The 19,630-nt window shown below is 50.3% G+C and overlaps 1 protein-coding gene across 4 annotated transcripts in view; it reads left to right on the plus strand.

The window, feature by feature from the left end:
* Positions 1–19,630, plus strand: part of IQSEC1 (IQ motif and Sec7 domain ArfGEF 1) — a 452,933-nt gene that overhangs the window by 301,078 nt on the left and 132,225 nt on the right. The window contains exon 1 of one of the 4 annotated variants that reach the window (XM_037037677.1): positions 266–777. The exons of the other annotated variants lie outside the window; for them this stretch is intronic. Coding sequence (XP_036893572.1) covers positions 710–777 — 68 coding nt within the window. The 5' untranslated portion in view covers positions 266–709. Of the gene's footprint in view, positions 1–265; positions 778–19,630 lie in introns of those variants that run through there. 4 annotated transcript variants of the gene reach the window in all.

A 19,630-nucleotide genomic window follows, 5' to 3' on the forward strand; every position in this document is an offset into this window, starting at 1 on the left:
ACCCTCATGAGCTGGCCACCATCCCAGGAAGCAGCCCTGACTTTGTCGGGTTTTTTTTCTGTCTACCTCAAGCTTCCTCCAGGAGCCAAGAAGGCAGACAGTCCTTTTCTGTCCTGGCCAGTGCTTCTGGTGGGCTGGGCTGTGGGCAGGCAGGCGGGTGTTGGGTTTAGGCCTCTGGGGAAATGGGGGAGGATGTGTGCCCGCCCTCTCCTTCCCCGCCCATCTTCCTCCTTCTGCACTCAGCCTCTCCCCTCCTAGGCCAGCCTCTGGACACAGGACAGGCCCCCAGGCTCCATGCAGCCCAGCTGTGGGTTTTTCTTCACAGGTGGATGCCCCTCGCCCACCCCACTCCTGGTGACTCACTGCTGCCCTGCCACCCCCCACCCCCCGCCACTGCTGTCTTCTGGCAGAAGGCAGGCACAGGTTGTGTGGAAGCCACAGAGTCTGGTGTGCGAGGACAGCTCAGCCAGGCGGGTCTGGAGCAGGGGACGGTCGGACATAGAGGCTGGGCCCTGCGGAGCCTGAGGAAGCCAACGCCTCAACTTCTCCCCTGGCTTTTGGGGCTTTTCTTTTTTTTTCCTGCCGTGAAGAAGTGAGTGACCTGACAGCCAACGAGAAGAACCGGGACCTGGTTGGGAGGAGACCAAGCAAGGCGCAGAGGGCAGTGGCCGCGTGTCCCTTGGTCACTCACTCCCCCACCTGCCCAGACATGAAGGGTGGTGGCAGTGTCGTGTGGAGCCTTATGTGGAAGCACTGCGTCTCTGTGAGGACCCTCAGGTACCAGGGGATGTGTGTGGCTGGCGCACTGCCCACTACCGTGTGTTGGGTGGAAGCAAGTGGGCACCGGGCTGGCCACTTTCCATGGGCTCCAGGAGGTCCAGGGCAGCCCCACCTGGGGGGACAGTGCTGGAGGGCAGGAGAGGCTGCGCGGGCACTGTCTGGAGAAGCTCAGAATCGCTCATGGGGAGGCAGGGAAGAGAGAGGATGGATGGTCAGGGAGTGAGGGCACTGGCACTTGGCTGGGACCCCCAGTGCCCACTGGAGGGTGCCAGTGGCAAACACGGTGTGGTTGGCCGACTCCCAGTGCGCAGAGAGTTTGGAATTCGTTACATAACACAGGGTCACTGAGCGTAGCTCTGTGACTTACCCTCTCTGAGCCTGACCCATCAGTGAGACGGGGTTCCCACGCTTTCCTTTAGAGCACAGAGCAAGACTGTTTTATATGACTGTCAGTGGCAGACTGGGGCTCCTGGTTGCCCGAGTTTAAATCTGGCTGTGGCATTAAATCAGCAGTGTGAGGTGGCTTCACCTCTCTGGTCAGAGTTTTTCACCTGAAGATCCTTACAGGACTAGTGAGGATTAAATGAAGTAATGCCCAAAGAACAGTGCCTGACACACCTCAGGCGTGGGTAAGTGTGAGTTCTGGTTACTGCTGCTGTTGGTGGTGTACTTCCCCCTAAGCTGGACCTATGGAAGGAATGACTGGAGGGAGCCCCTGTGGAGGTGGAAGGTAGAGCAGAGGCCCGAGGTTGGCTCCAGCCTCTGTGCTGGCTGCCAGGATTCAGACCAGGGAGCAGGAAGGCAGGGCCTGTGTGATCTCAGGCAAAGCGAGGGTCTCGGGCTGAGCTCTAAAGGAGTTCTGGGGGTGCCAGGATTGATAGTGAGAAGGGACTTAAAGGAAGCCTCCTGTTTGGAGGATACCTATCTGGATACTACCAAAGAGCATGTATTTTACTTAAAAGGGAGTTTTATGAAGCTTAAGGAATCAGAAGATTCTTCCTCTTTCTTTTCACCCTCGTTACTTGGTATAAACTGTATCTATCCCCTTCCTTCCTTCCTTCCTTCCTTCCTTCCTCCCTCCCTCCCTCCCTCCCTCCCTCCCTCCCTCCCTCCCTTCCCACTCTCCCTCCTTCCCTCCCTCCATCTTTCCTTCTTTCTCAACATATTTGTGGCAGTTTATAGGAAATACCTATAATATATTAAATAATAAAACACCAGGACTAGGAAAATTACAATTTGGAATAGGATGTCATGACCTAGGGGGAATAATAGAACAGAATAGATACACATAGCGTCCTGAGTGCCTCCTGTTGTGAAAATTGCCAGCTTCCTGGCAGCTGAAGACAAAGGGAAACCCAGCCATGTGTCTCATCTCACTATGATATAGCCATTGTCACAGTGGCCACAGCTGTCCCTGCATCTGGGTGAGAGTGTCCGGGACCCTGGCCTCTGCCTGGATGGATGTGTGGTGAGGACAGGAGACACTGCAGGGGCAGGCCCCAGGCCAAGCGTGCTTTAGGGGAACAGGGCAGAAAGTGAGGGCCAAGGGGCTCTCTTGGGTGGAGATGCTGTCTGGCTGTGGGAATGCAGAGAGAAAAGCTCGCCCTGGAGGGAGTCAGCAGCCACCTGCCCCCCTTGGTCCCTGGGAAAGACCTCTTGGAGGCCAGAATAGGCAGGGGATGAGTCCCTGGGCCTTGGACAAGTGTCCCACATGCATTTCTCTCTAACCGTGCTGGATTTTTCTACATCATTCTGTTCCATAGTTTCTGGGGATTGGCACTTTAAAAACCTCAGGGGATGTTTACAACAACCAGTGGGTCTGACACTGGGAGGCCCCACTGTGCTCTGCCAGGGCCTCACCCACCTCTGACAAGGAGTAGCACAGCCTCATGGAGCCCACAGACTGGCCTGTCCATGCCTCAGTTTCCTCATCTCCAGAGTGAGGACCACTGCAGAGCTACTCAGTAGGGCTGTGGTGTAGAGCCTTGTATGGCTCATGGTAAATGCTGGCAGAATTTTGTGGCCACTGCTAGCTAGGCAGTGATGATGGGCAGACCTGAACCAAAAGGCTACTGTGAGCATTGGCAGGGCGGCTGCTTCACCATCAGTCAGAGTGGGTGTGGCAACCATAATTGGCACTGGGTTTGCCCCAAACCCCTACTTAGCACCTGTAAGCACAAAGCACGTTCAAGGTGAGCTGGAGAAGATAGGCCCTAGGGGTCTCCAGGAAACACACTCTGCTCTGTAGATCCCGACCCCATTCTGCTGGGGGCCCCCAAGAAGGCTAAGACCACTCCCTGAATCAGACAGACAGATCCGACCCTTGCCAGGATCCTAGCCTCTTCAGCTACCAGGGGAGACCTGAGTCAGCAGGTCTGTGGCCTGAGGCAGGGCTTGCAGCGGCCACAGGGACAAATTGGAGGGTGCAATTGGACAGCACATAGTTTTCCTCTTGCGCCTTCAGATTCCCCTCTATATGAGCTTGTCGCCCCAGGCAGGGCCCCACGCACACGTGGAAAAGCGTGAAGCGTGAGTGGAGAGCAGCTCCTGCTGTCCAGCCCTGGCCCTCTGCCTAGGGGTTTGGTAACTGCAGCCAAGAAGCCAGGGGCAGGGACTCTGGGTCTTTGGCCTGAGGTCCCTGAGAGGGGATCCTCTGGCTCTGGGTCATCTATGGGACGGAACAGCTTGGGAGCTGGGCAGTCCAGGACCAAAGGCAGCAACAATAGGTTGTAAGGCGGGCAGTGGTGGGCAAGTTGCTAACCTTCTCTGGACCTGTTTCTGTGCTGTAAACTGAGGAGAGCAGTGCCAGCCGGGCGGAATTTAGGGGATGAGTCTAAGTGGCTCAGTTGGCTCAGCGAGCAGTAGAGGAAGGAAGACGCAGTCCCCTGGAATCCCTGTCCCCTTCTTCCTGCTGAGTCTCAGCATCGGGGGAGGCAGAGTGATGAAGTGGGGAGAACACAGACTGGGCAGTCAGGCCTTCCTGAGTTTGAAACTTGTCTCAGCTCCTTCATGCTGCAGGAAAGCCTTTTAGGGTTGATCTGAGATTCAATGAATTGACATCATGAGCCTGCCCCGAGCAGGGTGGGTGGTGCATTGTGGCCTTTTCTCTAAGCACAAACCTCCAGGCCCCTGTCTATCACAAGTGCTAGTGTGTGATACTAGTAATCCTTAGCCTCTGGGGTAAGATGGGAAAATCTCTTTGGCACCTGCCCTTAGTTTGGTAACAAAAGTCATTTTTTGGTGCCTGGAGGGCTAATGGGGCATTTGAGCATGCCCACTTGGGATGCTAGGTAGGGATAGGGCGGGGCCTCAGCTGAGCAGACCCTGCCCCCTAGTCCCTCCAGCTCTGTGGTTCATCTAGGGAGAAGTGGAGAGCAGCTGGAAGCCAGGGGCTGGGAGCTTCCAGGGGGCTTCCCAGACAGTGAGCCATCTGATGCCCCTCAGCAAGAGGCCGTGTGCATGTACCTCCTGGGACCAGAACTCCCAGACTCCCAGCCTGGGCTGAGTCTGGGCAGCTCTGACACAGGGAAATTCCCTCCTACTTCGAGTTCACATCTCTCTTCCCAGGATGCGTCTCCCCACACAACACCCAGGCTTGTACCCCAAGTCCCCTGTCCATCTGCTCCACTGTCCTGGCACAACTTGTAGGGGCTAGGACTCCCTGAGGCAGAGGTCAGGTCTTCAGTAACTTTCTTACCTCCTTTTCCTACTGGACACAACCTGGCTATTTTTCTCCCTCTCTGGGCAGGGCTCAGAGCTGAGTGTAGCACAGGGCAGTTTGAGCTGCACCCCCTTGCTCTGGGCACTACCGAAATCACACATGGGTCGTCCTTGTGGCTGCTCTACTTTTGCATCCACGGGACTTACAGCTGTGTCAGCACCGCAGGCCTGCCCTCCCTCTCTGTCCCCCCCATGCTGTTCCATTGCCTGCCCCCTCGTGGCATCTGTCTGCAAGGTTGAGGACCTCACTCTGTGTCTGGCACTGTGGCAGGTGCTCAGTAGACATTCTAACATCTACCAACTGATATCCTCCTGTGAGCGATAAGGAACCTGCTGGTTCCTGAAGCCACTGATTCCTGATCCCACTGGACAAGGAACCTGGGGCTCCAGTGCCGTGCATTAGTAGCTCCCTGCCCTGGTTACTGGTGAGGCCTCCTTGGTGGGCACAGCACATGTCCTCCCAGAGCTCAGAGTGGGCAGGGAGGTTTCATGGGCATAGTCAATGGCAGCAGGTGGTGGAAAAGGCTTAGCAACTACTGTGTGCCAGGCCTGTGCTGGGCCCTGGGGGGCAGCCCCAAGGAAAGCAGATGGCCTTGGCCTCATGGGGTGACATTCCGGCAGGAGAGAAACAATACAACAAATAGATGTAGATGTTCAGACAGGGAGGCGAGCGGATCAAACTGGGAGAGGTGCTAGAGCCACAGAGGAGCCCGCGTGACCTGGGGTGGTCAAGAACGGCCTCTCCCAACTCCCGTAACTGGCGAGTGCGTAAACGGAATGTGGTTTATTCATACAATGCAATGTTATGCAGCCATTAAAAGGAATGAAGTGTTGACCTGTGCTATGACATGGACGAACCTTGACAACGTTGTGCTGAGTGAAATGAACCAGTCATAAAAGACTACAGAGTGATCGCCTGCAATAGAGACAATAGATTAGCAGGAATTAGGGCTGGGTGCAGGGGCAATGACTGCTTAATTGGTATGGGGTTTTGGGGGGGATACTGAAAATGTTCTAAATTATGGTGACGTTCAAACACTTGGAATATACTGAAATCATTGAATTGTACACATTAAATGGGATGAATTTTATGGAATGTGAATTATATCGTGATAAAACATGTTTTTTATTAAAAAAGAAAAAAGGCCTATCTGATATTAGTCTTGAGTTGAGAGAAGCAGGAAGGAGTGATCTTGTGAAGCCTTGGGGAAAAGCATTCCAGGCAAAATGAATTGCAGGTGCAAAGGCCCTGAGGCACATTGGGAAGACTGGGCAGGGTTTTAAGCAGGATAATTATGGGATGTGCTTTCTGTTTTAAAACAATCATTCAGGTTGCTGTGAGGAAATGAGGCTGTGGAGAGGGAGGAACAGGGACTGGGAGGATGAAGAGACTAGTAAGGAGGCAGTGGCACTTCCAGAGAGATTATGATTGATACCCAAAGGAGACAGATTGGCGGACTGGCAGTGGTAATTCAGAGGGAAGAGGAGGCTTCCTGGGGAGGGGCTAGGGCATGGCCTCCAGGAATAGGGGGATGGGTCAGGCAGAGGGGCAGCGATGAAAGGGCTCTCCCTCCTGGTGGTACCACCAGGGTGAGAGCAGAGTGCATGGCAGGCCTCTGCTGACCTCGGGTCCCCTTTGGGCTGGAGCTGCTTTCAGAGTAAGTAGGGCAGTCTTTCTCCAGGGCTGCCTTTGTCCTGCATGCTCAGGCTGGCCCTCAGTGAGAGTGTTAGCACTCACATGGCCAGAGACCCAGTGTGGCCCAGTGCTCTAAACAAAGCAGCTTCAGGAAACTAGAGTGGCCCCGAAACATGAGCAGCCCCAAGAGACTGGTCAAGGAGGGAACTGTATTATTTATTGACCAGAGCCTCTGGGGCCTGCTGGTGAGGCCATTTGGACTGGCCAGACCTTGGAGGAGCTGCCTGGGCAGTTCCCGGGACCCAGTGGGAGGGCAGACAGGGGCCCCAGGGTGCGTGACACTCTCTCCCCCGGGTGTGGTTTCCTGGATGTTGGCCTGGCTGAGCAGGGAGGAAGTGAGACGTCAGGCCCGGCAGTGGGGAGGGCCCGCAGCTTGTCCCCAGGGGCCGTGGAGGCAGGCAGGGTGCTGAGGCTCCAGGAAGACCTCCGCCCCATCCCCTGTGACACTGTGAGTACCTGCTACCTGGCCCAGGGCTCGGGGGGGATCTTGGCTGCCAGAGAAACCTGTGAGGGGCTGCTGACTGTCAGGGTTGCCTTCTGTGGTTAGGGTCTCCAGGCTCTTGTCAGGGTTTATGCTATTTCTTGGAACTGTTTTCTGCGACCTCTGCTCACTCCCTGGATGGCACTCAGGTTCAGGAACCCCTGCTCTTGCCCCGCAGCTGCCCGGAAAGGTGACCTCAGCGAAGTTCTTTCACACCCCTGACCATCAGACCAGCCCCAGGCCCTGGCTGGCTCTTTGTCGGGGGCATTCACAACCACCCTAAGAAAGATAGGTTCTTCACAACCTCATTTTACAGCTGAGTAAACTGGGGGCTGCAGAGGCCACGCAGATGGGGGCCCAGGGCCCCTGGAGTGTGGTTGGTGAAGTTTCCTTCCTGAGCTGCTGACCCCTTACTCCCCAGAGCATAAGCTTTGAGCACATGGGGGGTTCAGGTAGAGGGAGCAGAAGGCTTCTCCAACACCCAGGGCCTGTGGCTCCTGCCATCGGGGTTGTCTCAGTCCGTCGGGGTTGACTTTGTGCTGAGAGGACGCGGCCTCTGACGGGTCTCTATCAGTGCTCCCAGGGCCATTTCCTCCTCGGTGCAGTATCCTGTGGAACCCCCGTGGCTCACTAACAACTGACTTCAGCTTCTTTCTGAAACGCCCCAGAGTAGAACCTTGAGGACATTCAGATCCTCAAGGCTGGGAGAGACTCGGGAGATGGTCTCCGGGTAATTAGGCAGCTTTGGACACACAGAATGAGATATTCTGTGAGGCTCTTTGGCACTGTCACTTGGAAAGTCCCCTTTGACGAGATGGAGGACCTGGGGCCACCTGTCCTTCAGGGAGAGTCCCCACTGAGTCCTGCTTCTCCATTCAACTGGCACAACAACCTAAAAAGGAGAACGACTACCACTGTTGGCTGTGTGGAACCCAGGCCCAGAGATGTTAGGGTATTCGCGCCCTATCCCACAGTGGGTATAAGTTGGGGAGCTGGGGTTTGAACCCAGAGTGACCCCAAGCCCTGTAGTCCATTGTGTGGTCTCTGTCTTGGTGGCAGGGGTGAATGAGCTCATGACTTCCTCATCACTGCGTCTCAGGTTTTCCTTCAGGAATAGGTTGGACTCCAGTGCTAAGGAAGGGGTCGTCCCCCCCACCAGCTCTCAAGAATTGGGATGGGATGAGGGATACTCAGCTTCAGGGGTGATAGTTCCCAGGGCCGCTCTCCCAGCTCAGTCAGCACAGGCACCTCTGATCCACACATTGAGCTCCTGACGGCTCTGGTGAGCCAGGGGCCACACGTGGGTTAGAGATGGCCCAGCTTCAAGGCTGAGAGGACAAGAAAGGATGAACACATAGTGAGCACCTACTGTATGCCTGTACCTATCCGTATGATGCCTCTCCCCAGCCATATAACTGCCCCTGAAGGTTCTTCATTTCCACTTTGCGGAGCATGAAGCAGGTGCTAGAACAGAGGCTTTTTCTAAGTAAGTCAACCAAGCGTATTTCCCCGTAAACTTAGAATTTGGGACTCGCCCATTAGCCATATTCAGTGGCTTCTTATCTTCTATCAAGAGGCTACTGGGATGCCAGTCATGGCAGGGACGTATGGGGAAGTCACCTTATTCGAAACAGCTGTGTGTTGAAACACCTTCCCAGCAGACTAACCACCCAGGCTCTGATCACACTGGCGGCTGAAAACAAACACAGTAAACCTGAAACCCAAAGCCTGCAAAACAGGGGACATGTCATAGCCAGAGGCTGGGCATGAATTGGGAAGACAAAGATCCCTGTGGAGAAGTGGGTATGCATACCACCTGCTCATGAGCAACCAGGGGTAACCAGCTTGGTTCTGAGCTTTAAGTGCTATATTTTTAAATCACTTCCAAGCTGCCGCCAAATAGTGTGTCTATATATTGCTGAGATCAGCAGAGGGAGAACAGCAGCGAGGGGTCGGACAGGAAGATGGAGGTCAGATCCTAGCTCCCCATTTTGTTCTGTAATCCCTTGGGGATACCTCTCTGAGCCTCAGTTTCCTTATCTGTAAGGTGAGGATAGTATTCCACAGGGTGAGGATTAAGTAACACACTCATGAACTTGCCCATGTGCAATGATGAACCAGTGGCTTGATAAATGTCAGTGAGTATTGTCCTCAAGTAAAATGAATATTCTTGGTTTGATCATAACATTTAAAAAATGGTCATCTTTGCAACCCTGGACTTGAGTCAGATGGGAAATTATTTGGGTCGGATGATAAGCCCCAAGGGTGTGTGCTGGGTCTTTTAGCCCTGTATGCACACCAGCAAGGCCTGGGTCCAGGAGATGCACTTGGTGAGTTAAAACCAAATTTGGAATTAGTTGAATCCCAAGTCAGGATGTTCATTTCTTTCTTGTTTAAGTATATTTTATTGATTATTCTATTACAGTTGTCCCAATTTTTTCCTTCCCTTCATCCCCCTCCGTCCTGCACCACCCCACCCTCCAGTATTCCCCCACCTTAGATCATGTCCATGGGTTGTACCTACAAGTTCTTTGTCTTCTCTATTTCCTATACTGTTCTTAACCACCCCTGTCTATTTTGTGACTACCAGTTATGCTTCTTATTCCCTGTACCTTTGTTACAGAACAGACCCGGCAGGTGAATGATATACTGTTCCTGAATGGACTCACTCTTGTGCTCTGGGGCCCCGCCCACCTCATACTAGGTTCGCCTTACCTGCAACCAGGGAAAGATGTCTCTCAATGCCAGAGACTGGTGAAATGGAAAGGGATTATTTATTTAAAGAGTTATACAAACTTCAGAGTAATGACTTAATGACTCCATTGAGATTCCAAAGTCCTTTAGAATACCCATAAACACACAGTCCTTCCTTCCCCGTCTGCCCAGGCTGGGGTACCGTATCTCAGAAAAAGAAATAGAAGTCCACGGTTCTTTTCTGCCCAAGGTGCATGGTCCCAAAAGACTGCATGGCTGCCATGCCTGGGTTTAAATCCCAGCGCCAATCTTCCTCTGCAGCCCCATTTTGAACTCCTCTTCAATTGGCCACAGCTGCCATCACTCCTGTGTTTTTCCAGCTTTTCTGGGCTGCCTTAGTAAGTCCAGGCAGGTGTGGCCCTGTGGTGTGGAGCCAATCATCTCCAAGCTCTTACTCAGGCTCTGTAACCAGGGCGTGTTGCCTCTATTACATCCTGGGTTGAAATCACTCCCATTCCCTTGGCTCAAAGCATGGCCACAGCTGTTGAACATATCTATGAAACCAGTTAAAACTTATAGATATGTGAAACAACTATTCCAGAGGTTAGCTGCAAAACTGCTGCTATGCAAAATAACTCTCACTGGTCCTGCTCCATGTGTCCCACTCCCAGCTCAGACTTGTAGGTGTGAGGACATCCTCTCTCTATATATTTTTCCCAATATTTCCTGGACACCGAGTTCTGGACCCCAGTACAAATCCCTTTTTCCCCCACCTCGGCTGCACCCTGTTACACCTTTCTCCCCATTGTCCCCATCCCCCCCGCCCCCACTGATAACCCTCCATGTGGTCTCTATTTCTGTGAATCTAACCCTGTTCTAGTTGTTTGCTTAGTTTCCTTCTTTGTTTAGGTTCAGTTGTTGATAGTTGTGACTTTGTTGTAATTCTACTGTTCATGGTTTTTGATCTTCTTTTTCTTAGATAAGTCCCTTTAACATCTCATTATAAATAAGGGCTTGTTGATGATGAACTCCTTTAACTTTACCACATGTGGGGAACACTTTATCTGCTCTTCCATTGTAAATGATAGATTTGCTGAATGGAGTAGTATTGGATGTAGGTCCTTGCCTTTCATGACTTCAAATACTTCTTTCCAACTCCTTCTTGGCTACCAGGTATCTTTTGAGAAATCAGCTGACAGTCTAATGGGAACCCCTTTGTAGGTAACTGTCTCCTTTTCTCTTTCTGCTTCTAAGATTCCTTATCTCTAATCTTGGGTAACGTAATTATGATGTGCCTTGGTGTGTTCCTCCTTGGGTCCAACTTCTTTGGGACTCTCTGAGCTTCCTGGACTTCCTGGAAGTCTATTTCCTTTGCCAGATTGGGGAAATTTTTCTTCATTATTTTTTCAAATAACTGTTCAATATCTTGTTCTTCCTCTTCTTCTGGCACCCCTGTGATTTGTACGTTAGATTGTTTAAAGTTGTCCTGGGGGTTCCTAAGCCTCTCTTCATTTTTTTTCTGAATTATTGCTTCTTCATTCTGTTTTGGTTGACTGTTTATTTCTTCCTTCTGCTCCGAACCATTGATTTGAATCCCAGTTTCCTTCCTATTACTGTTGGTTCCCTGTACATTTTCCTCTGTTTCACTTTGCACAGCCTTCACTTTTTCCTCTATTTTGCAACCATCTCAACCATTTCTGTGAACATCCTGATTACCAGTGTTTTGAACTCTGCATTTGATGGGTTGGCTATTGCTTCATCACTTACTTCTCTTTTCGGAGCTTTGATCTGTTCTTTCATTTGAACCATATTTCTTTGTCTCAGAGTGCCTGTTACATAGGAAGGGGCGGAGCCTTAGATATCTGTCAGGGTTGGGCAACTGTCTTTGCTGGGTCATGGTGCTGTCCGTGAGGGAGGGGTCAGAAAGGGAGCGATACCTCTTGCTTGCCCCACTTTCTGTCACTTCCCTCACTTCCCACCAGAGGGTTGTGCCCTTTCAGGTGCCGATTCACAGGTGGGTGGGTTTGTGCCCATTCTAACCCTGTGGTCATCTCCAGTGGACTCTCCTGTGAGGCTGGGAGTTTCTCCTGCTTTCACAATCCCCACAGAATTTTACAGCCAGAGGTTTTGAACCGACAGTTTCCCAGTCAGCCAGTCCCTACCTCATCCACGGTCCTGTGCATCAGGCTGCCCATCTCTGCCCCTTCTGTTGGTCTGGATGAATGTTTCTTCCTTAACTCCTTAGTTGCTGGAGTTCTGTGCAGTCTGATTTTCTGGGAGTTCTGGTTGTTTTTGTTTTTAAATTGGTTGTTATCCTTCTCTTGGTTATATGAGGAACATATATATCCTTCTTTTGGTCAAAAACATTTCTATGTACGCCTCCATCTTAGCTGGAATTCTCCAGATTTCATTTCTTAAATGATACAGTGAGACAATGATTTTTGGAGAGGAAAAAGAAAAAACTAGTGAACTTAACCTCAGGGCTATAATTAAAGAGTGGTGGGAGGCCAGAGGTAGATGTCATTGATAGGTCAGAGTGGTGGAGGGAAGTTTATAGGGGAGGTCTCCAGGGCAGGCAACATCTGACCTGGGTGTGGAGTATGATTAGGAACTGACCAAGTGGAGAGAGTGGAAGAGACTTTGGGTAGAACCTACAGTTTGAGTTCCCGTGGTGTGTTTGGGGAACAGCTATCAAACTAGGGTGGCATGAAGCCAGCCAGAGTTGAGGCCAGAAAGGACGGCAGGTGGAGCCCAGGGCTGGACTCTGTGTGACACACCTTTACTTTGCTGTCACCACATGGGAAAGTCTGGGGGCCTGGGTACCAGTCCAAGGCAGGATGCTGTCTTGTTGGCAAATTACAGGGATAATCTGGGCCTCAGTTTTACATGTGCAAAATGGATGTATAATTCCCTCACAGAGTGGGCAAGTGAACAAACCTTGGAAAGTTCCTGACCCAGTGCCTGGGGCCTCTCAGGTGTCAGTAAATGTTAGCTGTTACAGTTCCTCTCTTTGTGTGGTGAACTCTCAGAAAGCTGGCCCCGAAGTCTAGCTCTCTTGTGTACAAGCTGTGTGGCCTTGAGCAGATCACTTTACTTCTCTGGGCCTCAGTTACCTTATCTGGGAGGTGAATTACTAGTCATCACTCTGGAGTAAGTCCATGGGATGGGATTTTCTGGCACGTCATGTTCCTACTAGACAGGTGCACAAACCCTTCCCTCCATGGCTCCTCTTCCTACCCCGGAATACATCAAGTTATTCTAGTAAACCCTTCAGCCAATACCCACCAAGTGCCTACTATGTGCCAGGCACTGCTCAAAGCAGTGAGGAAGTCAGACCAAGATCCTCCCTCATCAGAGCTGATGTTAGGAGATAGAGGAGAGAGACAGGAAATAAGCAAGCAATAGAACAAGATGTTTTCAGACATGCAATGAGGAAGATCAAGACCGTGGATAGGGTGGGGAATGACTTGGCAGAGGCCAGGTCAGCTGGAGGCCAGCAAAATAAGAGGTAGGTAGCAAAAATGAGGGATGGGCCTGGTTATAGAGGGAGGAGCACAATAGACAACTGCCTAGGAATTCAGGGTCACAGGCAAAAGGGGCCAGGAGCTTCTAGCTCCCACTCTCAAGGGAGGACATCTGGGTAGGCTGGACCCTGCCCCTACGAGGCCTGAGAGGGTGAGGGTCCCTGTTGGGGGATGCTTCATCTCACTCATTAAACATTTGCTGGAGGCAGGGCCAGCTGAGGCCCACATCTGAGTGGTGATGGGGGAAAGGAGGTGGCCAGCAGCCTGGTGGTCACAAGCCACCTAATCCTTATTGGCCTTGGAGCCCCAAACTGAGGAGGGTGGTGAGTGGTGGTGGTGGAGGGACACAGCAGAGACAGGAAGCTGCGCTCAGCCCCAAACTTCAGAACCACCAAGAAGCACATAAGTGACCACATGGGCATGAGCTGTGACCCCCCAGGCAGTGGCACTAGTGATGAATTTGTTGTACATCTGCAGTACAGACAAAGTCCTAGCACTACCCCTACTCCATGTGCCTGTGATGGACCACAGCCCCTCCCTGGGCTCCAGCTTCCGCTGTTAGAGCTGTTGTTTGTGGGGCATCTGTGTGTGCTGGGCACTGTCAGGCCCTTCACCCATGGTGGGCTTTTCATGACGTACCATTCTCTGTGCAGCCAGCCAAATTGTATGTCCATTTAATATCACAGCAATCCCATCAAGTAAGAACATCCTCTCTACTTTGCATATGAGGAAACTGAGGCAAGCCAAGTGACTTTCCTACATTTCTTGTCAGTAGGAAAGTAGCAGCATCGGAATGCAGACTGAGCCCTGGCTGGTGTGGCTCAGTGGACTGAACATGGGCCTGGTAACCAAGGGGTCACCAGTTCGATTCTCAATATAGGGCACATGCCTGGGTTGCAGGCCAATTCCCCAGCAGGGGGCGTGCGAGAGGCAACCACACATTGATGTTTGCCCCCCTCTCTTTTTCCTTCCCTTCCCCACTCTCTAAAAGTGAATAAATAAAATGAAAAAAAAAAAAGAATGGGGACTAAGCTCTCCATTGGGATTTGTAGGGCTGATCAGTGTAGTGAATAAGAGTATGCTCCCTACTCCAGCCTTCACCCTGCTCCCAGGTGGCAGCTGGCCCCAGCTGGTGCCCCTGCTGCTCCATTGTTTGGATGATTGAAATGGCTGTTGGGCCAGCTAGGGGCAAAGGCTCCACCTGGTGCACATGGACACCGACTGTCTCCTGAAGGCAGTCTTTTGCTGACCGCTCTCCAACCATGTTCCGGTGGTCAGTGTCCCCAACCTCACTGCATGAAGATACATGAAGCCTACCATGTTGTGGTGGCTTCCAACTGGCATCCTCTCATGACCACAGCAGGGGGTGGGAGGAATGTCTGCAGGGGGTTCTGCTGCCTGCAGGGTGGAGGGCCTCTGGGTGGCCGGGAGGGCTAAGAAGCTGGATCTGGATGAGGGCAGGGCCTGGCAAGGGTGATTTTGGCAAGTGTCTTTGCTTCTGAGTCTGCTTCCTCACCTGTGAAAAGTGAGAAAGATACTCACCAATGGCAAGGCTTCTGATTCCCATCATGTAAATGAGCCAGGAGAGGCTGGGTGTGGGGGCTGCAGACCCAGCAACACTCTGTACTCTGGCTCACCCAGTCCTGCTCACTGTTAATCAGAGCCTGCCTGACTCAGACCTAGGGCATCTCCCAAAGGCTGCTTCTCTCCTGCCCCATTTGGGTCTCTGTTCTCCTGGTAGCTGTGGAGGCTGCTCTTGGACAGCTCCACCCTGGGTCCAGGGAACATTTCTGAGACCTGCTTCTACCTCTTGGGGCTAAGCTGTGACACCACCAGGCAGTTTCTCTGGTGATGAATGTGGTGTCTTTGTTTCATTTAGCTTTTGCTGTGTAAGAAACTACTCAAAATGTAGAGGCTTACAGAAGCAGTGATTTCTCATTGTTCATGATATGCTTGTTGGAAAATCTGGGCAGATATGCTGGTCTCTAGGGCTCACTCATTTGCTGCACTTCTCTAGAGGGTCAGCTGACCTGGAAGGTCTGAGATGTCCCCACTCACGTGGTGCAGTGACCCCTCAGTGGAGAGGTCAGCTTCCGTCCATGGCAGTCTGAGGGCAGCACAGCAAGAGCACCAAGGTGGGGCAGCAAGGCCTCTTGGGCACAGCCTCGGGACTGGCTCTACCATCACTTCTGCCACGTTCTGTTGTGCAAACAAAGTCATGTGGTCCGGGGCGGGGAGAAGTGGACCCCATCTATGGGTGGGAGGAGGATGGGACAAGTCCCACTATGGAGGGGCCTAGGTACCAGGATGGGGGGAATCTGTGGCCGTGTTTTGTAATCGCAAAGTACGTTATTGTTAGGATCTTACTGAGTTCCTATCTTACAAAGGTTGGGGTCAGGGGAGTGGGTCTAAAATCATTGTGCACAAAGCCAAAAACCGCTCTGGTGAAAGGACCCTCTGTGGCCCTCCGTTGCCCATCACGCAGAGTCCCTGGCTCGTATGCCCCACCTTGCGGGCAGCTCCATGCCTATGTACGCGCATGAGTCTTTGAATCCAGATGAGGGAAGCAGGGCAAGGCATTTCAGACTCAATGGTAAGAAGGGACCCCAAATCCTAGCTGTGACTGGAGGGGGCTCTAAACCAGCTGCTCCCCTTCAGTGTCGCTGCCTTCTGTGTCCCACTAAGCCTCTGGAGCATCACTTCCCAGGACAGAAGCCACCATCCACAGGAGCTATTTAAATTTTAACCAGCTAAAATTAAATGCCAATGCTAATTTAAAACTCAGTTCTCCATTTGCACTAACCATATCCTGAGTGGTTAGTGGCCTCACAGCTAAGAAGTAGACAGTCAGGAGTCAGCTGATCTGAGCCCAGCTCAGCCCCCTCGGTGCAAGCCACTCACCTTCAAAGTCGCTCAGGCCCTGAGCAGACTGCTTGGGACACAGGAGTGACTCACCCTCATCTCAGTCACTGCCCTTGCTGTGGGCAGGTGGGCTGGTAACATGTGGTGCCAGGGTATGAACAGGGGCTGGGTGTGAACAGGGTATGTGGGGCTGGGTGCCCCTCCAGAGGGCCTGGCTCTGACTCACCCTGCCCTCAGTGCAGACAGGACAGGGACATGTGCTGATGTAAGCCCTAGGCCCTCAGTTTCTGGAGCCCTTGATTCCAACACAGTCCTTCCTACCATTAGTGAGGGGCTCCATGTGTACTCCCCAGTAATAGAAGGGTGCCTTGTCATCACCAAAAATTGTAAGAAACTTCCTCAGCCCCATGCTGCAACACATGCACCTGAAGGCCATGACCAAAAAAATTGGAATAAACCACTAAGAACCCATTTCAGATGAACTTGAAATCCATAACTTATATTCATTGCAGCAGCATCTATTTTGATTTAAATGATGTTAATATGTGAAACATAGTAACTGTTTTGTCCATCACTAACACTCACTGTACATATGGGATGCAAGATCTCCTAAAATAATTCAGGGGTCCTGGGTTGGGAATCTCTAAAACCTCCAAGAGCAGGAATCTCTGAGCTTGAGGGGTAGGAGGTAGGGTGAGTTGGGATGTGGGGGTGGGAGAGGCCACCTCATAGGACCTTCTGGTGCCAGCCCTTTGGATAGCTTCACACTGGTTTCTGAGATGGCAGAGTGAGGTGCCCCGCTCCATGCATCCCGTCCCATGCACAGCACACAGCTCTCCTCCCTACCCCCCACCCTTGCTGCTTATGTTCTGAGCTCTGGCTTGGCTGATCTGAAGTGGCCCTGCATATTTGCCTGTTCTCTTTAGGCCATAGCCTCACAGTTGAAAGCCGCGACCCTCTTTGTTGCGTGAGGACAGAAGTTGACTTTTTTAATAATTTGGGCAACAGAGATGATTCAGACACTGATCCTTGCACTTTAGGCCACCATGTCTGGTGGGAGCTGTAGCCCAGGCACAGCTGAGAGGTTTCTCTTCCCTTTCCTGTGTGTGTTTCTGGTTCACGTAGCCCTTGCACATAGTAGGCATTCAGTTAATATTTGCTGGATGAATGGATGGATGGATGGATGGATGGATACTATAGGGCACAAAGGCCTGTGTCCCAACTCTGATCTCTGGCTTCTGGCTGTGTCTTCTTTTGGGGGTCCCACAGATATGTGATAGGAAGGGGCACCACCTATGAGACCTGTGTTTACAACTAAATCAGTGCTCTTTCTCCTTTTGGGGTCTATATCTTTTAATTTAAATTTAATTTTATTTATTTTTAGAAAGAGAGGAAGGGAGGGAGAGAGGGAGAGAAATATTGATCAGTTGCCTCTTATATATCCTGAACTGGGGACCTGGCCCACAACCCAGGCATGTGCCCTGACTGGGAATCGAACCAGCGACCTTTCAGTTCACAGACCAGCACTCAATCCACTGAGCCACACCAGCCAGGGCGTTTTGTGTGTGTGTGTGTGTGTGTGCGCGTGCGTGCGCCGCATTAATAAAGAGTTGTTAGAGTTATTTTATAACATGGTAATTCCTATTTTCAATAAGACTTGCAAGGATAATACAGAACAAACCTTCCAGGTACCCCTCACCCAAATTCATCATCAGGAACATTTTACTGAATTTTGCTCTCTCATTTCCTCTCCCAGAGCTATTTGAGAGGCGGTTGCAAACATGCAACGTGATGACTTTTACTCCTGAGTGATACTTCAGTATATACAAGAGGGGACCCCCCCCAAACCAAAATTATCCTCCGGGGGGCAGGCCCCTTGTCGTGTGGTTCTCCCCCGCTAGGTGAGTGTTCTAGGAACCCATCTGTGTCAGTGTGTCAACTGTCCTTGTTGAGAGTCTGCATTCAGCTTTGGTGAATTCATTCTGAAGACTGTTTCTGTGAGTTTGCCCCTTTCATGATGAGTGATTTACAAGCGCACCTGCCCACACCAGGCTGAGTGTTCAGCAGTTTTTGACCCAGAATGGCATGACCCCTGTGCCCCACCCTCCCTATTTACCAGATCTCGCCACCAGCAACTTTTTTATTTGTTTGTTTCCCCCAATGTAAAAAAATCCTCAAAGGGAAACGTTTTGTTGGCATGGAATAGGTGAAACAAAAAATGGCCGAATCACTAAAAGGCATCAAAATCGACAAGTTCAAAAACTGTTTTGAGCAGTGGAAAAAACATCTTGACAGGTGTATTGCATCAAATAGAGGGTCCTTTGAAGGTGACTGAAGTTTAAGCATGTAAGAATAAATACACAATTTAAAAAAATAAATTTCTGGATTTTTTTGTTCCCTGCCAACCACTCCCCCTCCCCCCACTTGTATTTCTTAAAAGGAAGGACATTTTCTTATATAACCATGTTCCATAGCCAGGAAGTTTAACATTGACATGATACTAGAATTTACATACAATTTATAGTCAGATTTTACCAGTTGTCCCAATAACATCCTTCATTTATATTTTTATCTCAGTCTAGAATCTTGTGTTGAATTTAGTCATCATGCATTTTCTTAAAGTTTTATTAAGGTATAATTTATCTACCATAAAATTCACTCATTTTAAGTGCATAGTTTCTTTATTACTAGGATATCACTACAATTTAATGTATTTATTTATTTGCAATTTTATTTTATTTTCAATTACAGCTTGCAGTCAATAGTATTTTGTATTAGTTTCAGGTGTACAGCACAGTGAATAGACATTCATATAGGTTACAAAGTGTTTCCTCTTATAATTCAAGTGCCCACCTGGCATTGTAAATAGTTATTACATTGTTGTTAACTATATTCCCTAAGTTTTACCTAACATCCCCACACCTATTTTGTAACTACCAATTAGTACTTTTTGATCCTATCACCCTTTTTCACCCCACCCCCAACACTACTCCTCTCTGTTTGTTCTCTGTCTCCATGAGTCTGTTTCTATTTTGCTTGTTTATTTTGTTCTTTATATTCACGTGTAAGTGAGATCGTATGGTATTTGCCTTTCTCTGTCTGCTTTATTTCACTTAGTATAATACCCTCTGGGTCCATCCATGCTGTTGCAAATAAGATTTCATTCCTTTTTATGACCAAGTGATGTTCCATTGTATAAACACCATTACTTTTCTTAAAATGTTGATTATGCTATTACAGTTGTCCCCATTTCTGTTCTCCCCTTTAACCCCCTCCTCCCTGTACCACCCAACTCACCCTCCAGCATCCCCCACACACACACTTCATGTCTGTGGGTTGTACATATAAGCTCTTTGGCTTCCCCATTTCCCATACTATTCTTAACCTCCCCCTGCCTATTTTGTACCTACCATTTATGCTTCTTATTCCCTGTACCTTTCCCCGTTCTCCCCACCTCTCCCCTGATAACCCTCCACATGATCTCCATTTCTGTGAGTCTGTTCCTGTCCTAGTTGTTTACTTAGTTTTCGTTTTTGTTTTTTAGGCTCAGTTGTTGGTAGTTGTAGGTTTGCTGTCATTTTACTGTTCATAGTTTTTTATCTTTTTCTTCTTAGATAAGTCTCTTTAACATTTCACATAATAATGGCTTGGCAGTGGTGAACTCCTTTAACTCGACCTTATGTGGAAATCACATTATTTGCCCTTCCACTCTAGATGATAGCTTTGCTGGATAGAGTGATCTTGGATGCAGGTCCTTGCCTTTCATGAATTCAAATATTTTTTTCCAGCCTCTTCTTGCCTTCAAGGTTTCTTTTGAGAAATCAGCTGATACTCTTAAGGGCCCTCCTTTGTAGGTAACTGTCTCATTTTTCT

This window comes from Sturnira hondurensis, unplaced genomic scaffold, assembly GCF_014824575.4.
Source record: "Sturnira hondurensis isolate 20B ecotype Veracruz unplaced genomic scaffold, ASM1482457v3 Scaffold0023357, whole genome shotgun sequence".
Lineage (NCBI taxonomy): Eukaryota > Metazoa > Chordata > Mammalia > Chiroptera > Phyllostomidae > Sturnira > Sturnira hondurensis.